General features: G+C 52.9%; 9 protein-coding genes across 9 annotated transcripts; 7 read left to right on the top strand and 2 right to left on the bottom strand.

The window, feature by feature from the left end:
- Positions 1-72: 72 nt before the first annotated feature.
- Positions 73-2,674, top strand: QC764_611570 (uncharacterized protein). The gene is made up of 3 exons (XM_062949635.1): positions 73-441; positions 513-659; positions 711-2,674. Exons 1-3 carry the CDS (start codon positions 362-364, stop codon positions 2,539-2,541), a joined length of 2,058 nt encoding a protein of 685 aa, XP_062797053.1. The 5' UTR covers positions 73-361; the 3' UTR covers positions 2,542-2,674.
- Positions 2,675-5,089: 2,415 nt separating this feature from the next.
- On the top strand, positions 5,090-6,748 carry QC764_611560 (uncharacterized protein; the record flags this gene model as incomplete). The annotated part of the gene is made up of 1 exon (XM_062949634.1): positions 5,090-6,748. One exon carries the CDS (start codon positions 5,090-5,092, stop codon positions 6,746-6,748), a length of 1,659 nt encoding a protein of 552 aa, XP_062797052.1.
- Positions 6,749-9,713: 2,965 nt separating this feature from the next.
- Positions 9,714-11,649, top strand: QC764_0088150 (uncharacterized protein). Its single transcript, XM_062940897.1, has 3 exons — positions 9,714-10,248; positions 10,312-10,714; positions 10,789-11,649. Exons 1-3 carry the CDS (start codon positions 9,801-9,803, stop codon positions 11,495-11,497), a joined length of 1,560 nt encoding a protein of 519 aa, XP_062797050.1. The 5' UTR covers positions 9,714-9,800; the 3' UTR covers positions 11,498-11,649.
- On the bottom strand, positions 10,967-11,636 carry QC764_0088160 (uncharacterized protein; the record flags this gene model as incomplete). Its single annotated transcript, XM_062940898.1, has 2 exons — positions 10,967-11,543; positions 11,614-11,636. 2 exons carry the CDS (start codon positions 11,634-11,636, stop codon positions 11,366-11,368), a joined length of 201 nt encoding a protein of 66 aa, XP_062797051.1. The 3' UTR covers positions 10,967-11,365.
- Positions 11,650-11,751: 102 nt separating the features above from the next.
- On the bottom strand, positions 11,752-12,640 carry QC764_611520 (uncharacterized protein; the record flags this gene model as incomplete). Its single annotated transcript, XM_062949633.1, has 2 exons — positions 11,988-12,640; positions 11,752-11,927 (listed from the first exon to the last, which is right to left on the bottom strand). The coding sequence occupies exons 1-2, from the start codon at positions 12,115-12,117 to the stop codon at positions 11,752-11,754; spliced, it is 306 nt and encodes a 101-aa protein (XP_062797049.1). The 5' UTR covers positions 12,118-12,640.
- Positions 12,641-12,844: 204 nt separating this feature from the next.
- On the top strand, positions 12,845-14,710 carry QC764_611510 (uncharacterized protein). The gene is made up of 2 exons (XM_062949632.1): positions 12,845-13,260; positions 13,350-14,710. Exons 1-2 carry the CDS (start codon positions 12,933-12,935, stop codon positions 14,681-14,683), a joined length of 1,662 nt encoding a protein of 553 aa, XP_062797048.1. The 5' UTR covers positions 12,845-12,932; the 3' UTR covers positions 14,684-14,710.
- Positions 14,711-15,334: 624 nt separating this feature from the next.
- Positions 15,335-16,616, top strand: QC764_611500 (uncharacterized protein). Its single transcript, XM_062949631.1, has 3 exons — positions 15,335-15,533; positions 15,617-15,789; positions 15,857-16,616. Exons 1-3 carry the CDS (start codon positions 15,364-15,366, stop codon positions 16,525-16,527), a joined length of 1,014 nt encoding a protein of 337 aa, XP_062797047.1. The 5' UTR covers positions 15,335-15,363; the 3' UTR covers positions 16,528-16,616.
- Positions 16,617-16,913: 297 nt separating this feature from the next.
- On the top strand, positions 16,914-19,487 carry QC764_611490 (uncharacterized protein; the record flags this gene model as incomplete). Its single annotated transcript, XM_062949630.1, has 2 exons — positions 16,914-17,932; positions 18,008-19,487. Exons 1-2 carry the CDS (start codon positions 17,400-17,402, stop codon positions 19,485-19,487), a joined length of 2,013 nt encoding a protein of 670 aa, XP_062797046.1. The 5' UTR covers positions 16,914-17,399.
- Positions 19,488-21,461: 1,974 nt separating this feature from the next.
- On the top strand, positions 21,462-23,281 carry QC764_0088100 (uncharacterized protein; the record flags this gene model as incomplete). Its single annotated transcript, XM_062940896.1, has 4 exons — positions 21,462-22,040; positions 22,104-22,240; positions 22,303-22,890; positions 22,953-23,281. The coding sequence occupies 4 exons, from the start codon at positions 21,462-21,464 to the stop codon at positions 23,008-23,010; spliced, it is 1,362 nt and encodes a 453-aa protein (XP_062797045.1). The 3' UTR covers positions 23,011-23,281.
- Positions 23,282-23,843: the final 562 nt, after the last annotated feature.

Here is a 23,843-nt window from a genome sequence, read left to right as displayed (position 1 = left end):
ATTTTGCTTTTTTTTCTTCTTTCAGCCCACCTCTTGCCACAGCTTTTCGCAGCTGCTGTTAGCAAAATGCTTCAACCAAGCAACCAAGCAACCAAGTTATTCTTTGGACAGTAGACCAGGTGTTCAATATGCTGCCTAGCTGTGTAGGTAAGTAACATTATCAGCATGAACTAGACCATGCAACCAATCGGCCCTCGGCGGTTTCCAACCATGTGAGTCGGCGGTGAACAGAAGTGGGTGCAGTGCTTACCTGTACCTTGCCTTCACTTTCCCCCACCGTTTGTTCGTCCATCCCGCCCGACTCCGTTGCCCGATAGCTCCACCGGTCCCGCCACGGCGGTTTTCATCGTCTGGATGAACAATGAGGCTTCTGAGGACAGATACCTTGGAGCTTGTCGAGTTTGTGGGCCGCGTCCCGCCTTATGTTATCTTGTCGCACACGTAGGAATGAGCCTTTTTTCTTTAATACCGTAATGAGATGGCCGTGAGCTGATACAACTCAACTGTCCTAGCTGGGGTCCGGATGAGGTGACTTTCCAAGACCTCTCACAGCTGTCCAAGACAGCACTCCGCAAGAAGGCCGGATATGCCAAGATTGCAGGATGCTGTGCCCGCGCCATTCAGGACCAGTATGAATATGTATGGGTAGACACCTGCTGGTATGTCACTCTCCATTCATGCCTCAAACCCACTGTCTGATGAGCAACCAGCATCGACAAGACGAGCAGTGCCGAGCTGTCTGAAGCCATCAACTCCATGTACAGGTGGTATGCAGAGAGCGACATCTGTTACGCCTACATGGCTGACGTTGCGGCCGATGAGACCTCCCACCAGCTCTTCTCAGACACATCGTCAGCGTCGAGCTTGAGGAGGGATGTTGGGTCTCCGCCGCCCAAAGCCGCCTTCCGCACCATACCATCCATTCTGAGAGAGTACGACAAGCTGCCTAGGACTTTTGAGCACTCGAGATGGTTCACCCGGGGCTGGACGCTTCAAGAACTTATCGCTCCGCCATTGGTCGAATTCTACGATCATGATTGGCACGAGATTGGCACAAAATTCTCGTTGCGTAACATTATCGCCAAAGTCACGGGCATTCCCATCTTGGTCCTCGAGGGTGCTGATCCCTCAACGTGTCATGTTGCAGAGCGCATGTCGTGGGCTGCCAACAGACAAACTACGCGGATTGAAGATGCAGCATATTGCTTGCTAGGTATCTTTAAGGTTCATATGCCGCTGATCTACGGAGAGGGCCACCGTGCCTTCTATCGGCTCCAAAAAGAAATCATGAAGACGACCGAAGACTATACGATGCTTGCCTGGGGGCTGTCCAAGTATCTGAGCAACAAACACCACTGGAAGGGGGTCAAAGGGGATCCCCGTCGCCCCCTCGCCGATGGGCCGATTGATTTCGAGGAACACAATCGGAACCTGTGGACCTATGTCCGGTTGATTCCTGACAGTAATGTCAACTACGGAACGTCAAACCCAAGCTCGGCTGCCTTGATGGACGACACCCCGCCGCTGATTACGAGTCGTGGCCTTCGTGTCACACTTCTCCTTCGACCTGCAAGAAAAGCCTCTCACCAGCCTCAGGGCGGTCGCAATAGCACCACACCCGCCAACGCTGGCGAGTACCACGCTTACATCAACTGCAAAACCTCGCGCACCTCCAGTATCAACGACCCTTTGCTTCCTGTTTGTCTCGTGATCCGCCCAGAGCTCAAGCACTCCTGCTCCTCTTCCTCCAACGTCTACACAGGCTCCGATGACCCAGACAGCGCTTTTGTTCTCTTGGACAATCCGGCCGATCTGGCGCAGTTTTCCCGACAAACCATCTATCTTTCTACCGCTTCTCTGGACGACGCCCTCGGCAACCTCAACCACCGCATTTCCTCCTTGTCCAAGAATCTGTATATACTGGACAAGCCACCTGCCTTGCGACCTGGTGACAGCACGAAAGCAACCTGGAAGATCACATCTTGTCACTCCCACGCCGTCGGGTCTGGCCCTGGTCATGGACACTACGAAGTCCCCCGCAAATTTACTTCTGCCAGCCTGTTTCAACCCTTTGAGCTCCCTCCCTACAGCGTCAGGTTGTTTGCTTTTGAGCTACCCGCCTCCCAAACGTCAGATCAGACCGACAACGCCTTTGGCATCGTGATAGGCAACGGCTGGTGCGATGTGATTTCACTGAATGATGTGGAATTTCAGGCAAAGTGGGGTGTTCTGGTCAGAAATGGGAAGTGGAACGAGGTTAATGCCCTCAGATACATACAGTTTGCTTGCGGGGCTTGCCATCATCCCGGGCAAGGTGCCAATGCAACAGCCATTCCGCACTCTAACCATGCCACCGGTGCCAATGGACAAGGGCTGGAGGACGATCATCTCAACCTGAGCAGCAGGCGGCCCAAAGATAGGGTGGTCAAGAAGGTTGGCTTTGGCGGGCTGGAGGTGGCCGTGAAGTTGAAGAAAGTGAGAAGGGTGGATATCAACTCTGAGAGTGCCATCAGGATACAATGGAGTGCAGTTACGATCTGAGGACAGATATGCTGGGTTAAGAGGCTTGGAGGAACTACTGAATCTGTATTTGGCCATCAGAGAAATAGACTTTTCTCAATGTTTGTTACGTTGATTGCTCTTCGATGCCAACTCTACATGAACTTTAAAAGTGACTTGGACATGCATATACACCAGAGGCCAATTTGATTCCTGTAATGATGATTGCGCCTAAGATGCCTAGCCAGAGACCTTCGATTCTTGAGGATAACTGGTGGCACTTTGAGATTGTGCCAGGAAGTCCCCATTAAAGCAGCCACGGACTGATGTAATTGGAACGGATAGTATGTACGTGACAACCATCTGAAGTACAGATGACGAAGCAAGAAACCGTGAAGATGGTAGGAGCGTGCAGCTGCATAAGTACGTTTAAAGCTGAACGTTGCCCTGCCTTGCACCTGCCCAGAAAAACAGACGACAGTTTCATGCTAAGTCATGGGTGTTTTATGCTTGCTCTTGGGGGACAGGGAGCTGAGACAACCAAACTCGCACTGACGCTGGATTCTCAGGGGCTCTGGAAGAACTCGGCATGCAACGTCCCACTCCTGCCAAGACTGGCACCCCTGTTCATGCGAGCCTCCCCAACGGGGTGTCTTCGACTTGGCTTTCTGAAGATACGAAGCCACGGTGTTCTGTTGAATATTCACATGCTGGAGCTCACAGTGAGTTCGTCGACCTAAGCATCAAAGGCACCTAGGTGCGCGGAATAGTATCACATAACTTCACTCTGTTAAGATGTGTATTCATAGGTAGGTACCTAACAAGCTTGGTACTTAGTTAATCGAGTTGAGTTCGCTTCGGGTTTGGCACGCAAGTTGAAGTTCAAGGTGGGGTCAGCCTCCCGGTTCACAACAGCTCCGAGTCTCAAACAGCTCCATCAGAACAGTCAACCCCGGCTCTTACACACTGACCTCAAAAAGACTCTCATCGCATCTGTGTACACGATAGGACTTTGGGATGACAGATTACCTCATCGATCGGGTGTGTGTCTGAATGCGTGCTTCGTCCCAGGGGTTTGTGACCTCTCATTTGGAGACAGGACATGGAGCGGACTGGAGAGAGCGGAACTTAGGGAAGGGTACCTCATAGATATTTTGCAAGTGGTGCGTACCTAGCTGACAGGCCAAAAAGCAAGATGCACATAAACGAATACTACCACCGTCATCTTATCAAGGTCTGTTCATGATCTGAGGATCGCAGAAAGATCCCTACGGGTGCGTGATCACCACAACAACGCCGGGGACAGTGAGGGCTGAGCCCGGAAGAGAAAAGAAGCTGCTCTCCCAGTTCCAGGTCCGTCTTGTCGTCCCAAGCCGTCCAAGCCTTTTTTTGCAACAAAAGTGCGCAAAGCGAGTACTTGGCTGCAATGGGCAGCGGAGTCGTAAAAGAGAAGGAAACAAATTCTTGAAACAAGAAGCCGGAGTGTCGAGGTTCCAGGCTCCTCCAATGTCGCGTCCCCTGCGTCCGCTGCGACGTCAGACCTCTTGTGGGCACAGACAAGGCAAAAAGGGGTTTAGTGCGGGGGAGTCAACAGCCCCCGCTTGGCCAAGCGAGGGACCACGGCCGCTCTTCTTTGAACCTCCGTCTAAAAAATCCGAATTCTTGACAGCCGTTGACATCACGGCAAGTCCCGCACCCACCAAAGACGGGAGTGCAAGCATGGGCCGACCCAGAGGCCTCGATGATGTCGCTCCGGCAAACTATGGTTCGAGTTTTACATCTCTCGATCCCCAATATCATGATCAATGCTGGTGTCCCGTCGCCATCAGGACTCAAGAAGCAGCCCCCTTCCTTTTCATTGTAAATACAAGCCAGCAGTTATCAACAGCTGACTCTGGGCTACAAAAGCAAAAGTTTGTGTTGGACTAGTCTACCTTAGTGTACAAACTACAACATCTTGGCATGGATCTTGAGGAGCCTCAGGGGTCGTATCTCGATGCTGGGTGCTTCACACCCCTTGCAGACACCTCCTGGCTTCTTCCTGGCTTGGTCGTGGCATCGCTGCCTCCCAAGCCCCCGGGCACCGGGGGTCTGATGCCAAGTCGGGGCGAGGAAACATCACCACACCGGATTAAAACTACTTGGATCTCCTGGCTCACTGCTGCACGGATCGACCAGGTGTTTCCTTTCCTTCCCGTCCGTCCTCTTCCCTCTTCCCACCCTCCTCTCCTTCACCTCGACCTTTCCCTTTCTTTATTCCTTTCCTCTTCAACCATCGCCAAGCCCGTCCCCCTCATCCACAGTGCAAGCGTTGTTGCATGTGGTGAAGCGGTGTTGTTGTCATTCTTTTTTACTATTTTTCGATTCACCAACGGAGCAGGATACTCATCGACCATTTTACTATTACTTGATATTCTTTTACATACTCAACTGCTTCATTTTGTCAGAGCGCAAGCCGTTCACTTTATTTCTAACGACCGTCATCATTTTCATCGCATCATCACGATCCGAATCATCGGGAGCATAACACCAACCATTTGTGTATATTTTTAAGTTTTTTTTGACATCAGATATTGGAAGGAGGACAAAGATGGGCTTCTTCAACCCTCTGCGAGTGGCTCTGGCCCTTCTGGTCCCCCTCGCTGCCGCCGGGGCTCCCGCAGCAGTCCCCGAAGTGGTCACCGAGACCGTCGTTCACACACAAACAGTAAAAGAGACTGTTCATGTCACGGTACCAGTCGTTCACACAAGCACCGTCGTCTCTGTAACCCACGTCACCGTCCCGACGACAGTACATGTATCGGTGCCAGTACATGTCACAATCCCGACAACAGTTCACGTCACGGTACCCGTCACCCACACGACGACTTACACCTCAACACTCGTATCGCACGTCACTGTTCCCACCACGATAAGAGAGACGTCGACCGTTCATGTCACCCAGTCGGTTTCAGTCCACGTAACTCAGACCGTCCCCGTCCATGTCACCCAGACAGTTGCCGTCACCCACACCGCCACGAGCACTCTGGTTCACACCCGCACCGAAACGAAGGAGAAGGTTGTCACGGCGACGCAGGATAGGCCAGTCACGGTTCCGGTCACACGCACCGAGGTCAGCGAGAGGTTGGTTACCGTCACCAGCGTTCATGTCAGCGAGAGGCTGGTCACCCATACCTCGGTTGTCAGTGTTCCTGTCACCAAGGAGAAGCTTGTCAGCGTTCCCGTCACCCATGTTGTCAGTGTGCCGGTCACCAGAACCGAGACGAGAGCGGTGACAAGCACCCACACAGTGAGCGTGACTGTTCCGGTAACAAGGACCGAGACTCGGGCCGTTACCCAGGTTCTTAGCGTGCCAGTTACGCACACCAAGGTCAGCGAGAGGCTGGTGACGACAGTGCAGGTGAGCCAGAGGCTGGTCACATCTGTTATCACCCAGGTGGCCACCCACACCGTCAGTGTGCCTGTCACCCAGCTGGTAACCCGGACAGAGGTCAAGGAGAAGGTTGTCAGCGTGCCTGTCACCCAGGTCAGCGAGAGACTGGTCACTTCAGTGCAGGTCAGCGAGAGAGTCGTGACCAGCACCGCTGTCCAGAGCCATGTTGTCACCCAAACTGTCCCGGTTCATGTCACCCAGACCGTTCCGGTTCATGTCACCCAGACTGTGCCAGTTCATGTCACGGTCCCTGTCACCCGGGTCGAGACCCAAGTCAGAACAGAAGTCAGGGATAGAGTGGTTACTCAGACGTCTGTCCACCACCAGACCGTCATGCACACCGTCACCAGTACTCAAGTTCAGCATGTCACCGTCGTTCAACCTGTGGCGGCTCATCCCGTCACCACCACCAGGACGGTTCATGTCACGGTGAACCAACCCGTGGCGGCTCATCCAGTCACCACAACTCAGACCGTCCACGTGACAGTGACGCCTTCGGAGTGCGCAGGTCAGGAAACCGTGGCGCCCATCGCCCCACCGGCTCCTCACCCTCCTCCGGCCCAGGAGGCTCATCCCATGCCAGCACCGGCACCCGCGCACCCCGGTGTAGTCCCCGTGGTCATCATGCCTCCGGTGCACTCACCGATCCCGGTGGTGCACCCACCTGTTGTTGTCCACCCGCCACCAGCAACTACCTCGGCAGCGGCACCGGCACACACCATGACCCCAGTCATGGAGCATGAGCCAGCACACACCACGCCCACGGTGTACACAAGACCACAGAGAAAGGCGATGAGATTCAGGAGAGCAATGTAATTCGTCAGCAAGAGTAGCGGTTGGGCGACGGATGGCAATACCGTGGTGGAGTTTCGCTGGAAAGAATTGTTAGCGGCCGGGGCAATATTGAGGATGGACGAGGGCATCTGGCGAAACAAAATTGACTTATCTTCTTTGGCGTTTTCTTGTTTCCCTGCAAATGTCCTTGATAGCTCTCAAAGACCAAGGAAAAATGACATGAAGCGTCTTTGTTTTTTTCTGTTTAGTTTTTTATACATCCTTTTTGTTAGATTCTCTCTCATCACTTTCTTTGCCCGGCGACGGGCTCACTGGGCAGAGCAGGATACAGGACTGGGCACATACACTTTATTATTGCATTGCTGTTCTTGGGAATACCTACCTACCTGCCTATCTACCTGTCTATCTAGTCTCTATACCAATACCCTACAATGAAGAGGAACTGCCTATTTACACAGTTGACGCGTGTACTTGTTCCATATGTATTTATCTAGGTACTTTGTGATTCATTAACGTACGTTATCAGTGAGTGAGGCATATCAGTGAGTGGGGCACTTTCGACGCGACGCGACATCTTTGTACTCAACAACCACTTTTCTCTACCATCAAAGATGCCCTCTACTTCAAAAGAAAGCCAAATAATCTTGGCTCTCCAGGCTCTTCAAAATGACGAAAAGCTAAGTATACGGGCTGCGGCTAAGGCCTATAGAGTCTCCCAGGCAACGCTAGGGCGCCGACGCGCTGGCAAGCCTGCACGATGCGACACTACACCCAAGTCGAAAAAGCTCACTCAATTAGAAGAGGAGGCTATTGTCTAATACATTATTGAGCTATGTGCGCGAGCTTTTCCACTCAGATTGCGTGGTGTGGAAGATATGGCCAACCAACTGCTACGCGTACGCGATGCGCCCCCTGTCGGCAAGCTCTGGGTACATCGATTTGTTAAACGCCAGCCAGAGCTCCGTACGCGTTTTACGCGTAGATACGACTACCAGAGGGCCAAGTGCGAGGATCCAAAGGTTATTAGCGAGTGGTTCGCGCTTGTGCGGAACACTAAGGCCAAGTACGGTATTATAGATGACGATATCTATAACTTCGACGAGACTGGGTTTATGATGGGTATTATTTTCGCGGGTATGGTAGTTACGACCTCGGACGGCCTTAGTAAGGCGAAACTGGCCTAGCCTGGTAACCGCGAATGGGCAACGGTAATCCAGGGAGTCAATGCCCTCGGTTGGGCCATCCCTCCTTTTATTATCTTAGCCGCGCAGTACTACCTTGCCAACTGGTATACCGAGTGCAACCTACCGTCCACCTGGCGCATCGCAACCACCGATAATGGCTGGACTACCAATCCAGTAGGCCTAGATTGGATCAAGCACTTCGACTATTATACGGCGCCCCGGATAAAGGGCAAATACCGGTTGTTAATCCTCGACGGCCACGAGAGCCACCACTCGACCGAATTCGAGCGCTACTGCTAGCAGAACAACATCATTACGCTCTACATGCCTCCACATTCTTCACACTACCTCCAACCACTCAATGTCGGCTGCTTTGGGCCATTAAAGCAGGCGTACGGCCGCCAGATCGAGGACTTGATGCGTATGCATATCAACCACGTAAGCAAGCTCGAGTTCCTCTGTGCCTTCCGCGAGGCCTTCTTCGCCTCTATAACGGAGAAGAATATACAGGGTAGCTTTGCGGATGCTGGCCTTGTACCATACGATCCAGAGAGGGTACTTTCTAAGCTAGATATAAAGCTTCGTACGCCAACACCCCTATCCTCAAGGCCGGGCACGGCACTCCCTTGGCTCTCCCAAACACCACACAACCCTCGAGAAGCTACCTCACAGTCAGAGCTTATTAAAACTCGGATATCAAACTACCAGGGTAGCTCTCCAACATCTATGTTGGCTGCTGTGGATCGATTAGCTAAAGGTACGATGACTGTAATGCACGAGGTGGCTCTTCTACGTATGGAGCTCTCGGCACTGCGAAAGGCCAATGAGGCACTTAGTAAGAGACGGAGAGCCAAAAAAAAACACGTGTGAGGCTTGGAGGGTCACTTACCGTACAAGAGGCACAGGATCTACTGGATCAGAAGGCTGTGGGCGAGCAGGTAATCCAGGAAAATCGACAAAGTGGTGGTGGTACAGGGGGGTCTCGTACGAAGACTCAGTGCTGTGGTATATGCGGCAAGCCTGGCCATAATGCGCGCACTTGCCAGGAGGCTGAAGAAGCCTCAGATTCAGCTGTTTCTGATGTAATTATAGTCGGTTCCTAGTGTTGTGGTCTGGCAATTGAGGATAGTTGTAATAGAGTAGTAGAAGGTGCCTCACTTACTGATATGCCTCACTCACTGATAATGTACGTTACCTATACCACGGTACTAAGGACACTCATCATTGCTTCAACCGTGACAGTGATGCTGGCATTCAATGTTCTCAGAAAGAGATTCAATGACCATGAAGTGCACTTTACGGTCATTTTGTGGCTTCATTACGAATCTAGATTCTGAAAAAAATCCGTAGCCGAGAGAACTCCATGCTTTTAGCATGTCGCCACCTCGATTTATGCAGAGCAAGTTATGCAAGTTGTGCACGGGTTATCCAAGCTCCCGCTGTTTACGGCAGATGTTCATCCCGTGGTGGAGGCTAGAATCCTGGCTTGTGCGGCAGATGCGACTTTGGCGATCCAGTAACCCTCTTAGGCCAATGATTGCCGTTCTTTTGGACGGGAATCCCGGAGTAACCCACAGATTACGACGATACCATGAGATTTGTCGAGGAAGGGATGCAGGCGAACAGATCAATGTAGCAATGATTGTTCGCATGCAATATGCTCGTTCCAAAATAAGTAGGAAGCTGCCTTGTTCCATTCGGGTGCCGGATCACGATGTGAGTTGTGCAAAGACTTGCCATGTCTCCACCAGAATCATAAGTATTTGTGCTTTTTCTCAACAAGACTATATATATTTCATACAGAGCTCGACTGCTTTTCCCCGAGTTCTAGGTCTTTATCCTTTCCATCTGCCAAAACACCATCGGCTGCTGTTCTGGCAGCTTGAATTATGGCCATGATGGTTTCGCCAACTGACTTTCTCGACGCTCATTACTACCTTTACTTGTTTGTCCTCTTCACTGGTGCTTTCCTCCTTCGAGACACACTTCGAAATCGCCATCTATCCCGATTTCCTCACCTCAACCCCAAGCCTGTGACGGAGCTGACCAAAACTCGCATCCGCAAGGAGTTCTTCACCACATCCTACACCATCATTCGTCAGTGGTTCCGCACCAACCCCGACAAGGCAGTCCGGGTCACGGCAGATGTGGGCGATGTCATCATCTTGCCCGTCCGACTGGCCAATGAAATCAAAAACGACCCCCGGTTGAGCTTTGGAGGGTTTATTTACAACTCGTTCCACGCGAGCCTACCGGGGTTTGAAGGCTTCAGAGAGGGTGCCAGGGATTCGAGGATTGTGCAGGCAGTCATAGCGCGCGATCTGACAAAGCACCTGAGTAAGTGTATCGGATTTTTTTTTGGTATTGGGGTGGCAAGGACTGACTTGTGGTTACCTTCAGACAAGGTGACCGAGCCTCTGGCAGAAGAAACGAGACTCGCGCTTGATGAGCTACTACCCCATAAGATGGCGAGTGCAACATGGCAGCCCGTCGAGATTCGCGATACAATCCTACACCTCATTGCACGCATCTCCTCTCGCGTGTTTCTAGGCAGCGAGCTCTGCCGAAATGAAGACTGGCTCAAGGTCACACGCGACTACACAACCGATGCTATGCGCGCGGCTATTGAGTTACGTTTCGTCCCCAAGCCTGTGCGATTTCTGGCACACTGGTTTATGCCGTCTTGCCAAAAAGCAAGAGTGCATGTCCAGGAGGCAAGACGGATCATTGGGCCTGTTCTGGAAAAGAGAAGAGCACAAAAAATGGCCGGCAACGGCAATTTTGACGACGATGCTATTGAATGGTACGTTCTGCGATTGTCTTTGCTCTGTGAGAAGTCTTATGCTTATTAGAGTTAACTGGTGTGTACAACAATAGGTTCGAGCACGAGGCACAAGGCAAACCGTATGATCCTGTCATTGCGCAGCTTGTCATGAGCATGGCAGCCATCCATACCACGACCGATCTGACAATGCAGGTTTTGGCCGATTTGGTCCAGCATCCTGACATGATTGACCCTCTGCGCGAAGAGATCGAGTCGGCTCTTCGGGAGGGTGGCTGGACCAAGAACTCGCTTTACAACATGAAGCTTTTGGACAGCGTGATCAAAGAGAGCCAACGGATCAAGCCAATCGGCCTTGTCTCGATGCGTCGTGTGGCTACAGCGCCCCTCACCTTGTCAGACGGCACCTACATTCCCAAGGGTGCCACGATTGCCGTGTCAGCAGAGCGCATGTGGGATCCAGCTGCTTATCCTGGAGCTGACTCGTGGGATGGCAACCGGTTTCTGAAGATGCGATCTGTTCCAGGCAGCGAGCATGTTGCGCAGTTGGTTAGCACCAGCCCTGAGCACATGGGCTTTGGACACGGGCAGCATGCCTGTCCTGGGCGCTTTTTCGCGGGAAATGAAGTCAAGATTGCGCTTGTTCACTTGTTGCTGAGATATGACTGGCGACTACCCGAGGGAGCTGCAGCCCCAAAGCCAAGAACACTGGGCTTTGGTCTTGGGGTTGATCCGAGCCTGCGCTTGGAGTATCGGCCGAGAACCAGAAATCTGGGTGATCTGGGTGGCATTGAGGTTTGGTGAGATTGGCAGGAATCTGGAGAGACGGGGCGAGGTATCTTGGCTGGGCCTGGTGCGGCAGAGATTAGAGTCACTGAAAGGGAGTGTACGGATATGCATGTGTTGGTGTTGTACAGTACCTAGTCATAGGTAGAAAATTCATATTATTTGAGCCACCTTCCCTTTGCACAAAACCCAAAATGCCACAGGCTACCTATGCCTACTAAATTCAACCAGCGCCACTTCCAGTCCCTAAAAGCAAAACAATCTCGCATCCTCTATTTCCAGTTCAGAATGTTGTAGGGCGTTCTCCTCGGGTCGCCTTCCGTATCCACCAAGAGACTTCTCCGTCTCGATTCTTCCACAGCGGGGGTGTTCTTTTGGGCAAACATCTTGTCGATGGTGGATGACTCATGCTGCAGTTGGTTTTTGATGTAGCTGATTACGCCGTATACTATAAAACCAACCGGGTCAGCGAGCGTTCGGAAGGGAAATGATGCGAGATGGGAGCTACCTGATGCTGCCACCACGATGCCTGGAACAACAACATTGGCTGCTACTCCCTTGGGAACTGCTCTGGGGAGGGAAGAAGGATTGGGGAGGGCAGCGGCCGACAGGCGGGGAGTTGGACGAAAGGCGGGCATGTTTTAGTTGCTTGATGTAGGTAACTCGTCTTTGATTGTCTTTGAGCTTTGGTGATGCTGTGATGCTGTGATGCTGTGAGACCTAGGTACTGAATTGAGAGCGGGAGACAGAGGCTCTTAATTTATTTTCTGTTTGGCTCCCACTCCCACGAAATGTTGTCAGCTACATCGCCAAGATGGACTGAGAACAGCATCTCGTTCCAGGCATAAGTCCATGTTGGCACCAGACAAGTCCAAAGTGTGCTGATGATTCCAGCCTGTATGGTGTGGCACAAGACCAGATGGCACGATGGTGGTGCGACGACCCACTTTTTGTTGCACATGGGAGGAATCCAGCTGAAGGCCTCAAGAATGGAAGAAGGAAGGTCTGCCGTAAACACCCGAACAGTGGCTGTTATGGCGGCAGGGCCCGGGCGATGATCATGACTAGATCAAAAAGCCTTGCTTCTCTTATTAATTATGACCTCTGGGCCTTGACTACCTATCTACCTGATGTCTGGTTTGTTCCAAACGGTCGCCAGACAAAAGCCACCTGGGGCTTGGCGTTTGCCAGTGCGAGACACTTCTGGCAAGCAGCCAAGTCTGCCAAGATTGGCAATGGATAGGTTTTCGACGGCTGGACAGAGCTGGGCTGCCAAGATTGGTGTGGCAGGGCCGTGCACGGTGCACCGAGTAACTTGGCGTGTCGGGAAAACAGCGGGAAACGCTGCAGACGCATAGTAGCAAACTCAACTTGCCTCGTAATTTCATCATTTCATCGTGACTCCAAGCGTGACGCCGATTCTGCCACTGTACAGCAGCATTGTTAGTTAGCCATGGCACCCCAGGGCGGCGAGGAGGCCATGAACCCTAGGGCCATTCAGGCTCTGGAGACTCTGTGCCAACGCTACAGGCTCTCGCGCGCCGCGCTTCTCGCCGACTTCAACAACACGTCGTCGCAGGCCGTTTGGGGACAAATCAACTATTGGTCCCGGGAACGCCAGATTCTGGATTATGATGAAGCTAAGCGACTTCTCTATCTCGGCCACGCCCAGAACCCTTCGCGTGGCCTGCCTCGTGTTCCTTCCGACCCAAACCGCTGGATCCCCACCGACATTGAGGAGGCTGATGAGATTTACTGCCGAGAGGTCTTCAGCCGAGAAGGTAACACGACCCCTTGGCGTTTTGTTTTGTTTTTTTCCTTCTGAATCGCTTTTGAATCGACGCAGTTTCTAATAGATGAATACCTGAAGGGGTCAGGCCACGCTTACTTCCTGGCTTGGGTCGAGTTCGAAGCGCGCGCAACCGCCGCAAGAGCCCTAGCACAAGTCCCGTCATTCCTGGGCCTGGACCCGCTCAAGCCCAAGAGAGCGCCCAAGAGCATCGGCAGCTCCAGCAGTTTCAAAACATCCAACAGGAAGAAGACCCGTGGCAGGGGCAGCATCCCGACCAACAGCAAGATCAGGGCGATACCATCATTGCCGCTGCCGTCCCGCAACCGCCCAACCTGGACATTGACCCCGGCTTGCAGCACGTCACTTCAACCTTTCAGCTAACCCCTGAGACTGATGACGGCGTGCCCATGATGCCGAGTCGTCGCTCAACCCGCACCTCTGTCAGGAAAAGGCGCCATCATGATTCACCCCCACCCTCGGCCCCTAGCCATGTGCCGGCAGCCAATGACGAGATTTCTCCAGTCAATGATGATACACCGGCCACCCCGGCGGCAACAGTCGATGGTCAAACTAACGGACATACCAATGGCCAAAAGCCTGCTGTCTTCACCGACATGTCCGCTGCCCAACAGCTGTTGGCATTCCAGAACGGGGCCGAAGACTCAGACCTTGCTGCCGAGACTGATAGCGACCAAGCAGCCAGTCGAAAGCGCCGCCGTACTGATCAGGAAACACCCAACGCCAGCAGTGACGCCTACCAGCCCGTCAACACTGCCGCTCCCGTTGCCTACAAAGAAGACGAAGCCATCTCGTTCCTTGTTGATGCCACCAAATCCAGCTTTGTGCAGAAGCTCCATCAGTACCAGGATCTGATGGTTGCAATGGCTGGTCACCAGCAGCGCCTTGCCAAGATTGATCAGGCTCTGGGGAAAGTTACAAGTCAGCTTGAAGATGCCACCAAGTTCCTTGCCGAGCGCCGCGAGATGTTGGTCAACATTGAATCAAAGAGGCAAATGACGCAGGCAGGCCTGGAAGCTGCCGAGTTCAAGGTCTGGCAGGAAAACCACCCCGCCCTGGCCGCTCAGGTAATGGGACCTATGAAGCTCACCTTGGCTCAGCTAGCCGAGGATAAGAAGGAGATTGAGTACCAAATCAAAGATAAGACCATGGAGATGGAGCCCCTCCTCGAAGACAAAGAGGAAGGAGAGCAGGAAAGAAAGGTTGTGATTGTTGAGGCTGGATTTCCCCTCGCCTACCAGGACGGCGATATTGAAAATAGCCTAGATTGGCTGAAAAGAAAGATTGAGGATCTGAAAGCATACCTGTTTATTCTTGGCCTGGGTCCTTCCCGTGTAGGTGAACAGGTTCGGGAACATGGCGGGGTTGGTGTTGATGCGAGCGTCTACCTATAAAGACACCTTACTATGTGAAGTACTGGCCATGACGAACATGGCAAGAAGGATAGAAATTGCTGGATTGATATGGTCTTGTTGCTACCTGGTGCTTTGTTTATAACATAGCAAATAATCTTTGAAATATACTATAATATCAGACCACGTGGAAGGCACATGCTGGGCTGCAACAACGGGAGACGATGTTTGGGGGTAGTTTGTCCACTCTCAGCCCTTCCGTCGAGCCTGTCCCCGGATATAGGCCTGATTTCAACTCTAACACCTAGATAGGTACGCAAACTCCTGGCTTACTTTCACTTGGAAACGGGCTTTAAAGAAACACCGCTGCGGAACGTCAAAATCAAAATGTAGATCTCTTGGCGCAGCCCTTCAAGCCGGACCATTTACCGGGCTTGGTGTCGCATGAAGTCAAATTACCCGTTTAAGCCTCGAAGAATGTTCTAGTCGTTAATATATTCCACTGAAAGCAACATTCTCCAAGACAAACGTCACACATGGTAAATGAAGCGGGGGAAACAGACTATCAGACGTGTTGATGAGATGCAGATACCCCATGAACTTTGAGCGCTTGCCCCCGCACCCACCAACTCCCTTTAAGAAGGGGTGACTTTTCCCACATTGATCAAACAAGATTACAAGGATCCGTGACGTCTGAAGTCATAAGAAAGCGTCACACAGAGATGCGTACTGCACACTCCCTTGTATGGTTGGCCACAGCTGCCACAGTTGCCACCGCCGTCAGGATCAACAAGCCCCGTCTTCTGTCGAAAAGACAGATGAATTGGGAAGAGCAGGAAGAGGCAACATACGACGATGCCTGCAATATTGGTTATTGTTCTGTGTTCGGAGCGTGAGTATTAACCCCCACCATCAATCATCATCTGGACCTACCCACGGCCAAAGACGAGTCTGACAAGAATGGCACATGGACAGAACTATTGGCGGCTGGGGGGCTGAGCACAACTTTGTGAAGACAGTGGATGAGTTTACCGCTGCCATGGCAGGAACAGAAGTAGGCGTGGTTATTGTCGGTGCGGCTATTGAGGCAGAAGGCATCCAAGTTGCAGTAGGGTCCAGTAAGACCATTATCGGTGCTCCTGGAAGCTGTATGTTGTTTCACACACCAAGTTTTTTTGTCGCTCAGCACTGACACACCACACTTGCTGTTAACAGCTCTGAGCGGTATCAGCCTGCTGCTAAAGGACAGCCGCAACGTTATCATCCGTAACCTAGTCATCTCCAACACCAAGACCGATGCTATCACTATCCAGAACGGCCGCTCCATCTGGCTCGACCATCTAGACATCTCGGCTTCGGGTGGAAAGCTTCTAGGAATCACTAGCGGCAGTGACTACATCTCGGTGAGCCACAACAAATTCCACGGCTTCTCACACGCCTTCGATTCAGCCGTGGCAATCGGGCACCCAGACAGCAGCGCTCTTGAGGACAACGACAAATTCCACATAACATTTGCGAGAAACCACTTTGTGAACGTCACCAATGCCCTGTCGTTCCGATCCGGCACTGGGCATATCTTCAATTCGTTCTACGAGAAGCCACAGAGAGGTCTTGACATTGGAAGTGGTGGGAAGGTGCTGGTAGAGAAGAGTGTGTTTGACGGAATTGGGACTGGAAATGCAGTGTTTTCCTCTGACGGGAGAGGCTATGCTACCATTAAAGACGTCGTGGTTGTTGGCGCCTATGGGAGCTTCCCTCCCGAAGCCGACCTGAGCGAGGAAAATGTGGCATATCCGTATGACTGGTTCATCTACGAAACAGCCAAGGTCAAAGATGTAGCTAGTCGATGGGCAGGGCAGACGCTCAAGTTCATGTCTTGGGATTAGTAATGAGGTATCTAGGTACATCACTAGACACTGTTATGTGCGTGGCAAGGAATCAATAGTCCGTCTGTGAGGCGGCTTTTTAGCTACCAGCTTCCTGGATCCTTTCCGAGTCGCCGGATCCCACTGCCACGAGCGGGGAAACAGTCACACTATTGCCTTGATGGCTCCCCTTCTAGGTGTTAGATGGACCGTTGAAACCAACATCAAGGGACCACTGCAGACAACAGCACATGGTAGAGGCCTTGGCAAGGGCAAAAAGCAACCCAACTCGGAATGGACAGGGGCTGGCAGCCGTTTTCCTGCAGATGCCAAGACTCATCATGGTAAGATTAGTCTTTCCATCTCTTGTTTTTTTAATTTTATTTTTTATTTTTTACATCCTCATACTTAACGCGCCATGCCACAAGCCGACTCTGCTCTGACGTCGAGGAGGCATGTTGGGTTCTCTTGAGATCTTCTCTACACCAACGACACCCCCCTTCGGTAGCCAGAACACCCAATCGCGGGTCTGTTCCGACAAGTTGGCCGGAGCGGGGAAGTGCTGACATGCAGTGGTGTGCCTGGAATGTCCGGGGAAGGAAAGGCGTCCCCGCTCAACCACAGAAACCCCTGGTCCAGCGCAACATCGCGGCTTTGTTAGTGGGACGCAACAGCTAAAGGTGATCCAGGAGGCTGGAAATCGACCAGAGACAGGAAGGCGAGTCCCTTACCTTGGGATCATCTTGCGAAGAAGCCCCGACTAGTACCTGGTGGCTACAGAATCTATAAAGCATGAGAGAACCTCCTCTGTTGTTTCTTTTCACCGAATCATCAAGTCCAAAGAGCCACCAAAGTTTGGCCAGGTCTGACTAGACCTATCTTGACCTCCAACCATGTTACGCCTCACAACAACCATCCTCACCGGCTTGACCATCTTCGCCATCCCGGCCTTTGGTGGCGGCGGGGGTGGGCATGGTGGTTACACCAAACCAGAAGACAACGTCTACGATTATGTGATCGTTGGTTCTGGACCTGGAGGTGGTCCTCTGGCAACCAACCTCGCCAAGGCCGGCCACTCTGTGCTCTTGGTCGAAGCCGGCGATGACCAAAGCAACAACCCCACGTCCGAGATTGGGGCGCTATTCTTTTTGCCCTACCAGGATGCCTCTATGCGATGGGACTTCTTTGTACGCAATTACGCAAATGAGAGTCGCCTACTGCAGCACAACCATCGCGTGTACCGCAAAACCGATGGCACCTTTTATGTCGGCACGAGCCCCCCTGCGGGAGCGACTCTTTTGGGTATTCATTACCCCCGCGGTGGAACTCTTGGGGGAAGTTCTGCTGTCAACGCCATGTCATCCGTCTTGCCCAGTGACAGCGATTGGCAAATTATAGCCGATCTGACCGGTGATACAAGTTGGAAGTGAGTTCTCACCCCCTTATTTTTCTTCCCGCGGCAATCGGCAGAGAACTAATGTCACAACCCGTCTCTTCTCAGCCCTACCGCCATGCGATCCATCTTTGCTCGTATAGAGAACAACCACTATCTACCATCTGGCACTCCGGGTCATGGCTTCAACGGTTATTTTGACACAAGCATGAGCGATGAATCTGTTTGGGTGGGGCAAGACGACATGACCACGGTGATGGCTGAGGCTGCCGACGACCTCGGTCAAGATCCTCTGAATATTGTCGACCACCTGACAGCCGACGTCAACGCCCTTGACCCGGCCCGCGACCAGAGTGTGGGTGTATTTGGTTCTGCCGTTCACTGGGACGAGAATGCTCGTCGCTTCTCCTCTCGAGATCTTGTTCTGGAGACCGCCAGTGCCCTCACCGCTGCCGGCAAGAAGAAGTATCCGCTCTGGATTCAGCTCAACACTCTGGCGACCAAGGTGACCTTCAAAGATATCAATCACCCCCACCGCAAGCCCAAGGCAACAGGTATTGAGTACCTCCAAGGGCAGTCCGTCTATCGAGCAGATCCCAGGAACACAGCTTCCAACAATGGGACATGGGGCTGCGCTTTTGCCCGCAAGGAAGTCATTGTGTCCGGTGGCACCTTCAACTCACCCCAGCTCTTGAAGCTCTCGGGCATTGGTCCAGCAGAAGAGTTAGCTTCCTTTGGTATTCCTCTGGTGAAGAACCTCCCAGGTGTGGGCACCAACCTGCAAGACAACTACGAGGTTCCCATCGTCGGCCACGCGGCCAGCAATCTCACCACTCCGCCCCCCGACCCGGCCGACCCTGCTTGCTGGTTTGGAGCACCCGGGGACCCTTGTGTCACGCTCTGGCAAAGCCAGCAGGGACCGTACATGAAGGGGGCCACTCTCAACGCGGTCTTTAGGAAAAGCATTTCGCCGGCTTACAACGAGCGTGACATGTTTCTCGTCGGCGGGCTCTTCGCACTCAGAGGCTTTTGGCCACCCACTGATAGCATTGTGCCCGACCCGCCAAACATGTTTGGCTTCTCGACCGTCAAGATCGGACCCCAGTCGCGCGGCGGTAAAGTCCTCCTCACCAGCGCCGACCCCAGAGATGTGCCGAGCATCAACTTTCACTTGTTCGAAGAAGGTGACGCTGGCACGGCCATGGATCTGGCCGCTGAGTTGGACACTGTCAAGTTTGTGAGGAGATTATTTGCCTCTGTGCCAGCTCCTCTCGGGCCAATTTCTCCTGTTGAGCCGCCATGCTCCGGCGGAATGTCGGCCGACGGCACATGCGATGACGCCGCCGACATTGAGTGGCTCAAGAACCAGATTTTCGGACACCACCCGACAAGCACATGTGCTATCGGAGCTGACTCTGACCCCAACGCAGTGTTGGATAGCAAGTTCAGAGTGAGGGGCGTTCGCGGCTTGAGGGTGGTCGATGCCAGTGCTTTCCCCAGAGTACCAGGCCCGTTCCCGGTGCTGCCCACATTCATGCTCAGCGAGAAGGCTTCTGAGAGTGTGTTGGCTGATGCTCATACTTGGTGATGATAGCTATTGGGAATAATAACTCATACATGTTGTTTGATATATCATTGCAATGTATTCTGGTGCACTTGGCCAGGCCAGTGCTGACCTTGTCCGGGTTGAAAGATTGTACCTTCATGTTGGCCCATCTGCATCTGAAAATGTTGTAATTGTTCAAGGGAGTGGCAACACTGCACCCTGTTCTTCATTACAATATCTCCGGGTGATTTTGGTCATTCGTCAGACAACACTCCAAGCGTCACTTGAGCCTTTGGATCACCACAAACCCATTCCTTTTCCAATCAACCAAGCCCATCTGCATTCCGGATAACAGTCCGTCATTCCGAACTCTCTCAAGTCTTGTGTGTACTACCGGGAAATTGACTTCCCTTCCACTGTCGCTACCCATTTCTCAGAAGAAGCTTTCATTTGGAGAGATCGGGATGTGGTCACTGGTGGCTAAGCGACACCACATGACTGCCCTACGTGGAACACAATAGCGCAATATAGAGTTCTTTCGGAGCAGAGCTTGTTTTCTATTCATTTACGGCTTCATTAGGAACCCGCTTTGAAGAGCTCAGTTCGCCTTCAGGAGTCAAGACTTAGGTAGGAACGAGGACCCCACTAGCAGGTTAACCCAGAGCATATCTTGTTGAGGAGAAACAGGAACTGATACCGGCACGAAATAACCGCCCTCGCACAGTTCATTGCCTACCTACTGCAGGAACAAGATAAAATAATATGGGAGACTGTAGTCTGGCCGAACACGGCCGACCCACGAATCGGAGCGGGGGGCTCCGCTTTGCTCATTCTCCGGGCTAAATTCACGGGGCAAACACGGCCGCCAACCTCTATCGCCTATCTTTTCTTCTCACCTGGCAGCAGACGCCCGGTGATTGGCAACAAATGAGGCGAGAGTGTACAAGAAGTGTGCAGGGGTTCGTGGGCAAATAAGGCACTCCGGTACAGGCATCCGAAAGCTGATAATTAAGATCATACCAGCCGTATATAAAGCCAAGGTCTGGTGTTGTTGCAGTGGGCGGCCAGGCTTGCATCAACTGCCGCCCCCGCAACGGTCTCGGCGCCGGTTGAGACGGTGTCATGGAGTGGGCGAGGGCTACCAACGACGTCAAAAACACCAATGGGGTGTCCGATCGAAGTTGGCTCGGCACTTCAGTGAGGGGCCGATTTTAATTGCCGTTTATATTGGCTTTAGAGCAAAAGATGGCCGGCTCGGAACATGGCTGTGGGAAGGGACCTCTGGTTGGAGACGACGTTGCACTGCGGGGCCAAGTCTCCGTGTTCAGTTGCGATGCCTCCAAATGCTGGCCCAAACCGACCCGGGAAAAAGACTAGAGATCATCAGTGGGCGTGACGCCTGACGCCTGACGCCTACTACTACTACGTGCTGCACCAAGGAGGATCGCCCCCTTTTCTTTTCTTTCTTACTTTTGCCTGTAGTGGAGGTGCAATGATATTCGGGGGGCAGAGGGGCAGGGGGGCAGGGGGTTAGCAAGAACCCTGGCGGCAAGTAAACAACAATACATTACGCTCGCCACACCACACCACATCGTGTGCCTTCTCCATCTGCCTACCCCAGATCTCCACGGCAGTTAATCTATCTCGCTACCACCGCCAAGGCACCTCGCGGATTCTTCCTCTCGCAATGGACGATTAACCGTTGGCTGATCAATTAGATGGCATGGCACCGCAGAGGTTTGGATATGGGAATTCGGCTCACTCTTCCACGCAGCGACTCTTTGGATGGTTCACGTGGTGCCTGGAACCAAGTTTCCGAATCGGGAGGCTCCAGCACGGGAGTCGAGGTCGGGATCGTCACAGCCTGAGAACCCTCTCAGTCCGAATTCAGTCTCTCTTGACTGGACCCAGGAAAACATATAAACGACCTTTCGCGCTGTGCTACCGACGTCCTTCTTTCTTCTCGATCACGCAACACCAGCCCTTCTTCCATCTTTTCACCAAGAGTTGCCCACCATGATGATGAAGCAGTATCTTCAGTACCTGGCCGCAGGTTCCCTCATGACCGGCCTCGTCGCCGGTCAGGGCGTCGGCACCCAGCAGACCGAGACTCACCCCCGAATCACCTGGAAGAGGTGCACGGGCAAGGCCAATTGCACGACCGTCCAGGCTGAGGTCGTCATCGACTCCAACTGGCGCTGGATCCACACCTCAGGCGGCACCAACTGCTACGATGGCAACGCCTGGAACACAGCTGCCTGCAGCACCGCCACCGATTGCGCGTCAAAGTGCTTGATGGAGGGTGCCGGCAACTACCAGCAGACCTACGGTGCTTCCACCAGCGGTGACTCCCTCACTCTCAAGTTCGTCACCAAGCACGAGTATGGCACCAACGTCGGCTCTCGTTTCTACCTCATGAACGGTGCCTCCAAGTACCAGATGTTCACCCTCATGAACAACGAGTTCACCTTTGACGTCGACCTCTCCACGGTCGAGTGCGGTCTCAACTCGGCCCTGTACTTCGTCGCCATGGAGGAGGATGGTGGCATGCGCAGCTATCCCACCAACAAGGCTGGTGCCAAGTACGGTACTGGTGTAAGTTCTCCCACCCGCTGCCCTGCCTCCCAGCCACTGACATGATGGGGGGGGGGGAAACAGTACTGCGACGCCCAGTGCGCTCGTGATCTCAAGTTCGTCGGTGGCAAGGCCAACATTGAGGGCTGGCGCGAGTCGTCCAACGATGAGAACGCTGGTGTCGGTCCCTATGGCGGTTGCTGCGCCGAGATCGATGTCTGGTATGTCTAACCGACCCGGTCCATCTTGTTTTCAAGTCGACAAAAGCTAACACGCAGAATAGGGAGTCCAATGCCCACGCCTACGCCTTCACCCCCCACGCCTGCGAGAACAACAACTACCACGTTTGCGAGCGTGACACCTGCGGTGGTACCTACTCCGAGGACCGCTTCGCTGGTGGCTGCGACGCCAACGGCTGCGACTACAACCCCTACCGCATGGGCAACCCCGACTTCTACGGCAAGGGCAAGACCGTCGACACCACCAAGAAGTTCACCGTCGTCACCCGCTTCCAGGATGACAACCTTGAGCAATTCTTCGTCCAGAACGGCCAAAAGATCCTCGCTCCCGCTCCCACCTTTGACGGCATCCCAGCCAGCCCCAACCTCACCCCTGAGTTCTGCTCGACTCAGTTTGATGTCTTCACGGACCGCAACCGCTTCCGTGAGGTCGGTGACTTCCCCCAGCTCAACGCTGCCCTCCGCATCCCCATGGTCCTCGTCATGTCCATCTGGGCTGATCACTACGCCAACATGCTCTGGCTCGACTCCGTCTACCCCCCTGAGAAGGAGGGCGAGCCCGGTGCTGCCCGTGGCCCTTGCGCCCAAGACTCCGGTGTTCCCTCCGAGGTCAAGGCCAACTACCCCAACGCGTACGTCCCTCGCCTGCCTCTTGTGCTTCTCTGTGCAGTTCAGATGCTAACAAACACTACAGCAAGGTTGTCTGGTCCAACATCCGCTTCGGCCCCATCGGCTCCACCGTCAATGTGTAAGAAAACAGACTTTTGTCGCCAGGAAATAAAGCCCCCAATAAAAGGATGGCGGCGGCAGTGGTGGTCAAGGCAGTTGTCAAAAATACTCTTTTTGTTTGGCTGGTGCTTCTGCTGGATGTGCCGGAATTCCTTTCACTTTCAACGCACATAGTTACTTTTTTTCACCACCGACATAGCCCAAGAATGTATCTAGTTCCCCCCCATGCCCCGACTCCCTTAGCTTCACCATCATTGTCATGTAGAAGGTGAATGAATGATTATTACACCCGGAAAAGGCCTCCCAGATTGTTTGTGACGGCGACTGCCGATTTATCTGCTCCAGACGAACATACCTAGGGGCGCTTCTCGCCGCCCACTCGTTTGGTCATCTGAAGACAGGTAGGATCATCGGTTTTTAGAGGAGCAAAAATCTCGAATGAGTTGTGTCACCTCTGTCATTGTGGACTCGGACGGCTAGAGGTACTCCGGCATGTTTAGATAGTCAGTTTCGTTGAGGGTACAGGAAACATCAAGGATGTAGGGCGGCTCAATCGCATAGTTGAACTCGCCGCACACTACCCGTTAGACCCAGGGCACTCCTCCACATTATAGAACAGATATTCCTTGCTTGGCCACTCAAAACGAGGATACTTAGTAATTGACATCGTAAAAGTTCCCACAAACTTGCTCAGGCGTTCAGCTTCTTCGAAGTTGTCTGTCCGTGTAGTTGCCAGTCGTTGTCGCCATGCCGGTTGTGGCGGCTGTTGTCGTAACCGCAAAGGGATTGTAGAGCCTTGTTATTTTCTGTTTTCGCAGAAAAGTGTAATCTACAATGGTTTCGAGGGCATAAGCGA

The sequence above is a fragment of the Podospora pseudoanserina genome, chromosome 6 (assembly GCF_035222485.1).
Source record: "Podospora pseudoanserina strain CBS 124.78 chromosome 6, whole genome shotgun sequence".
Lineage (NCBI taxonomy): Eukaryota > Fungi > Ascomycota > Sordariomycetes > Sordariales > Podosporaceae > Podospora > Podospora pseudoanserina.
Note: the sequence above shows the minus strand (reverse complement) of the source record. Positions and strands in the feature narration are given on the sequence as shown.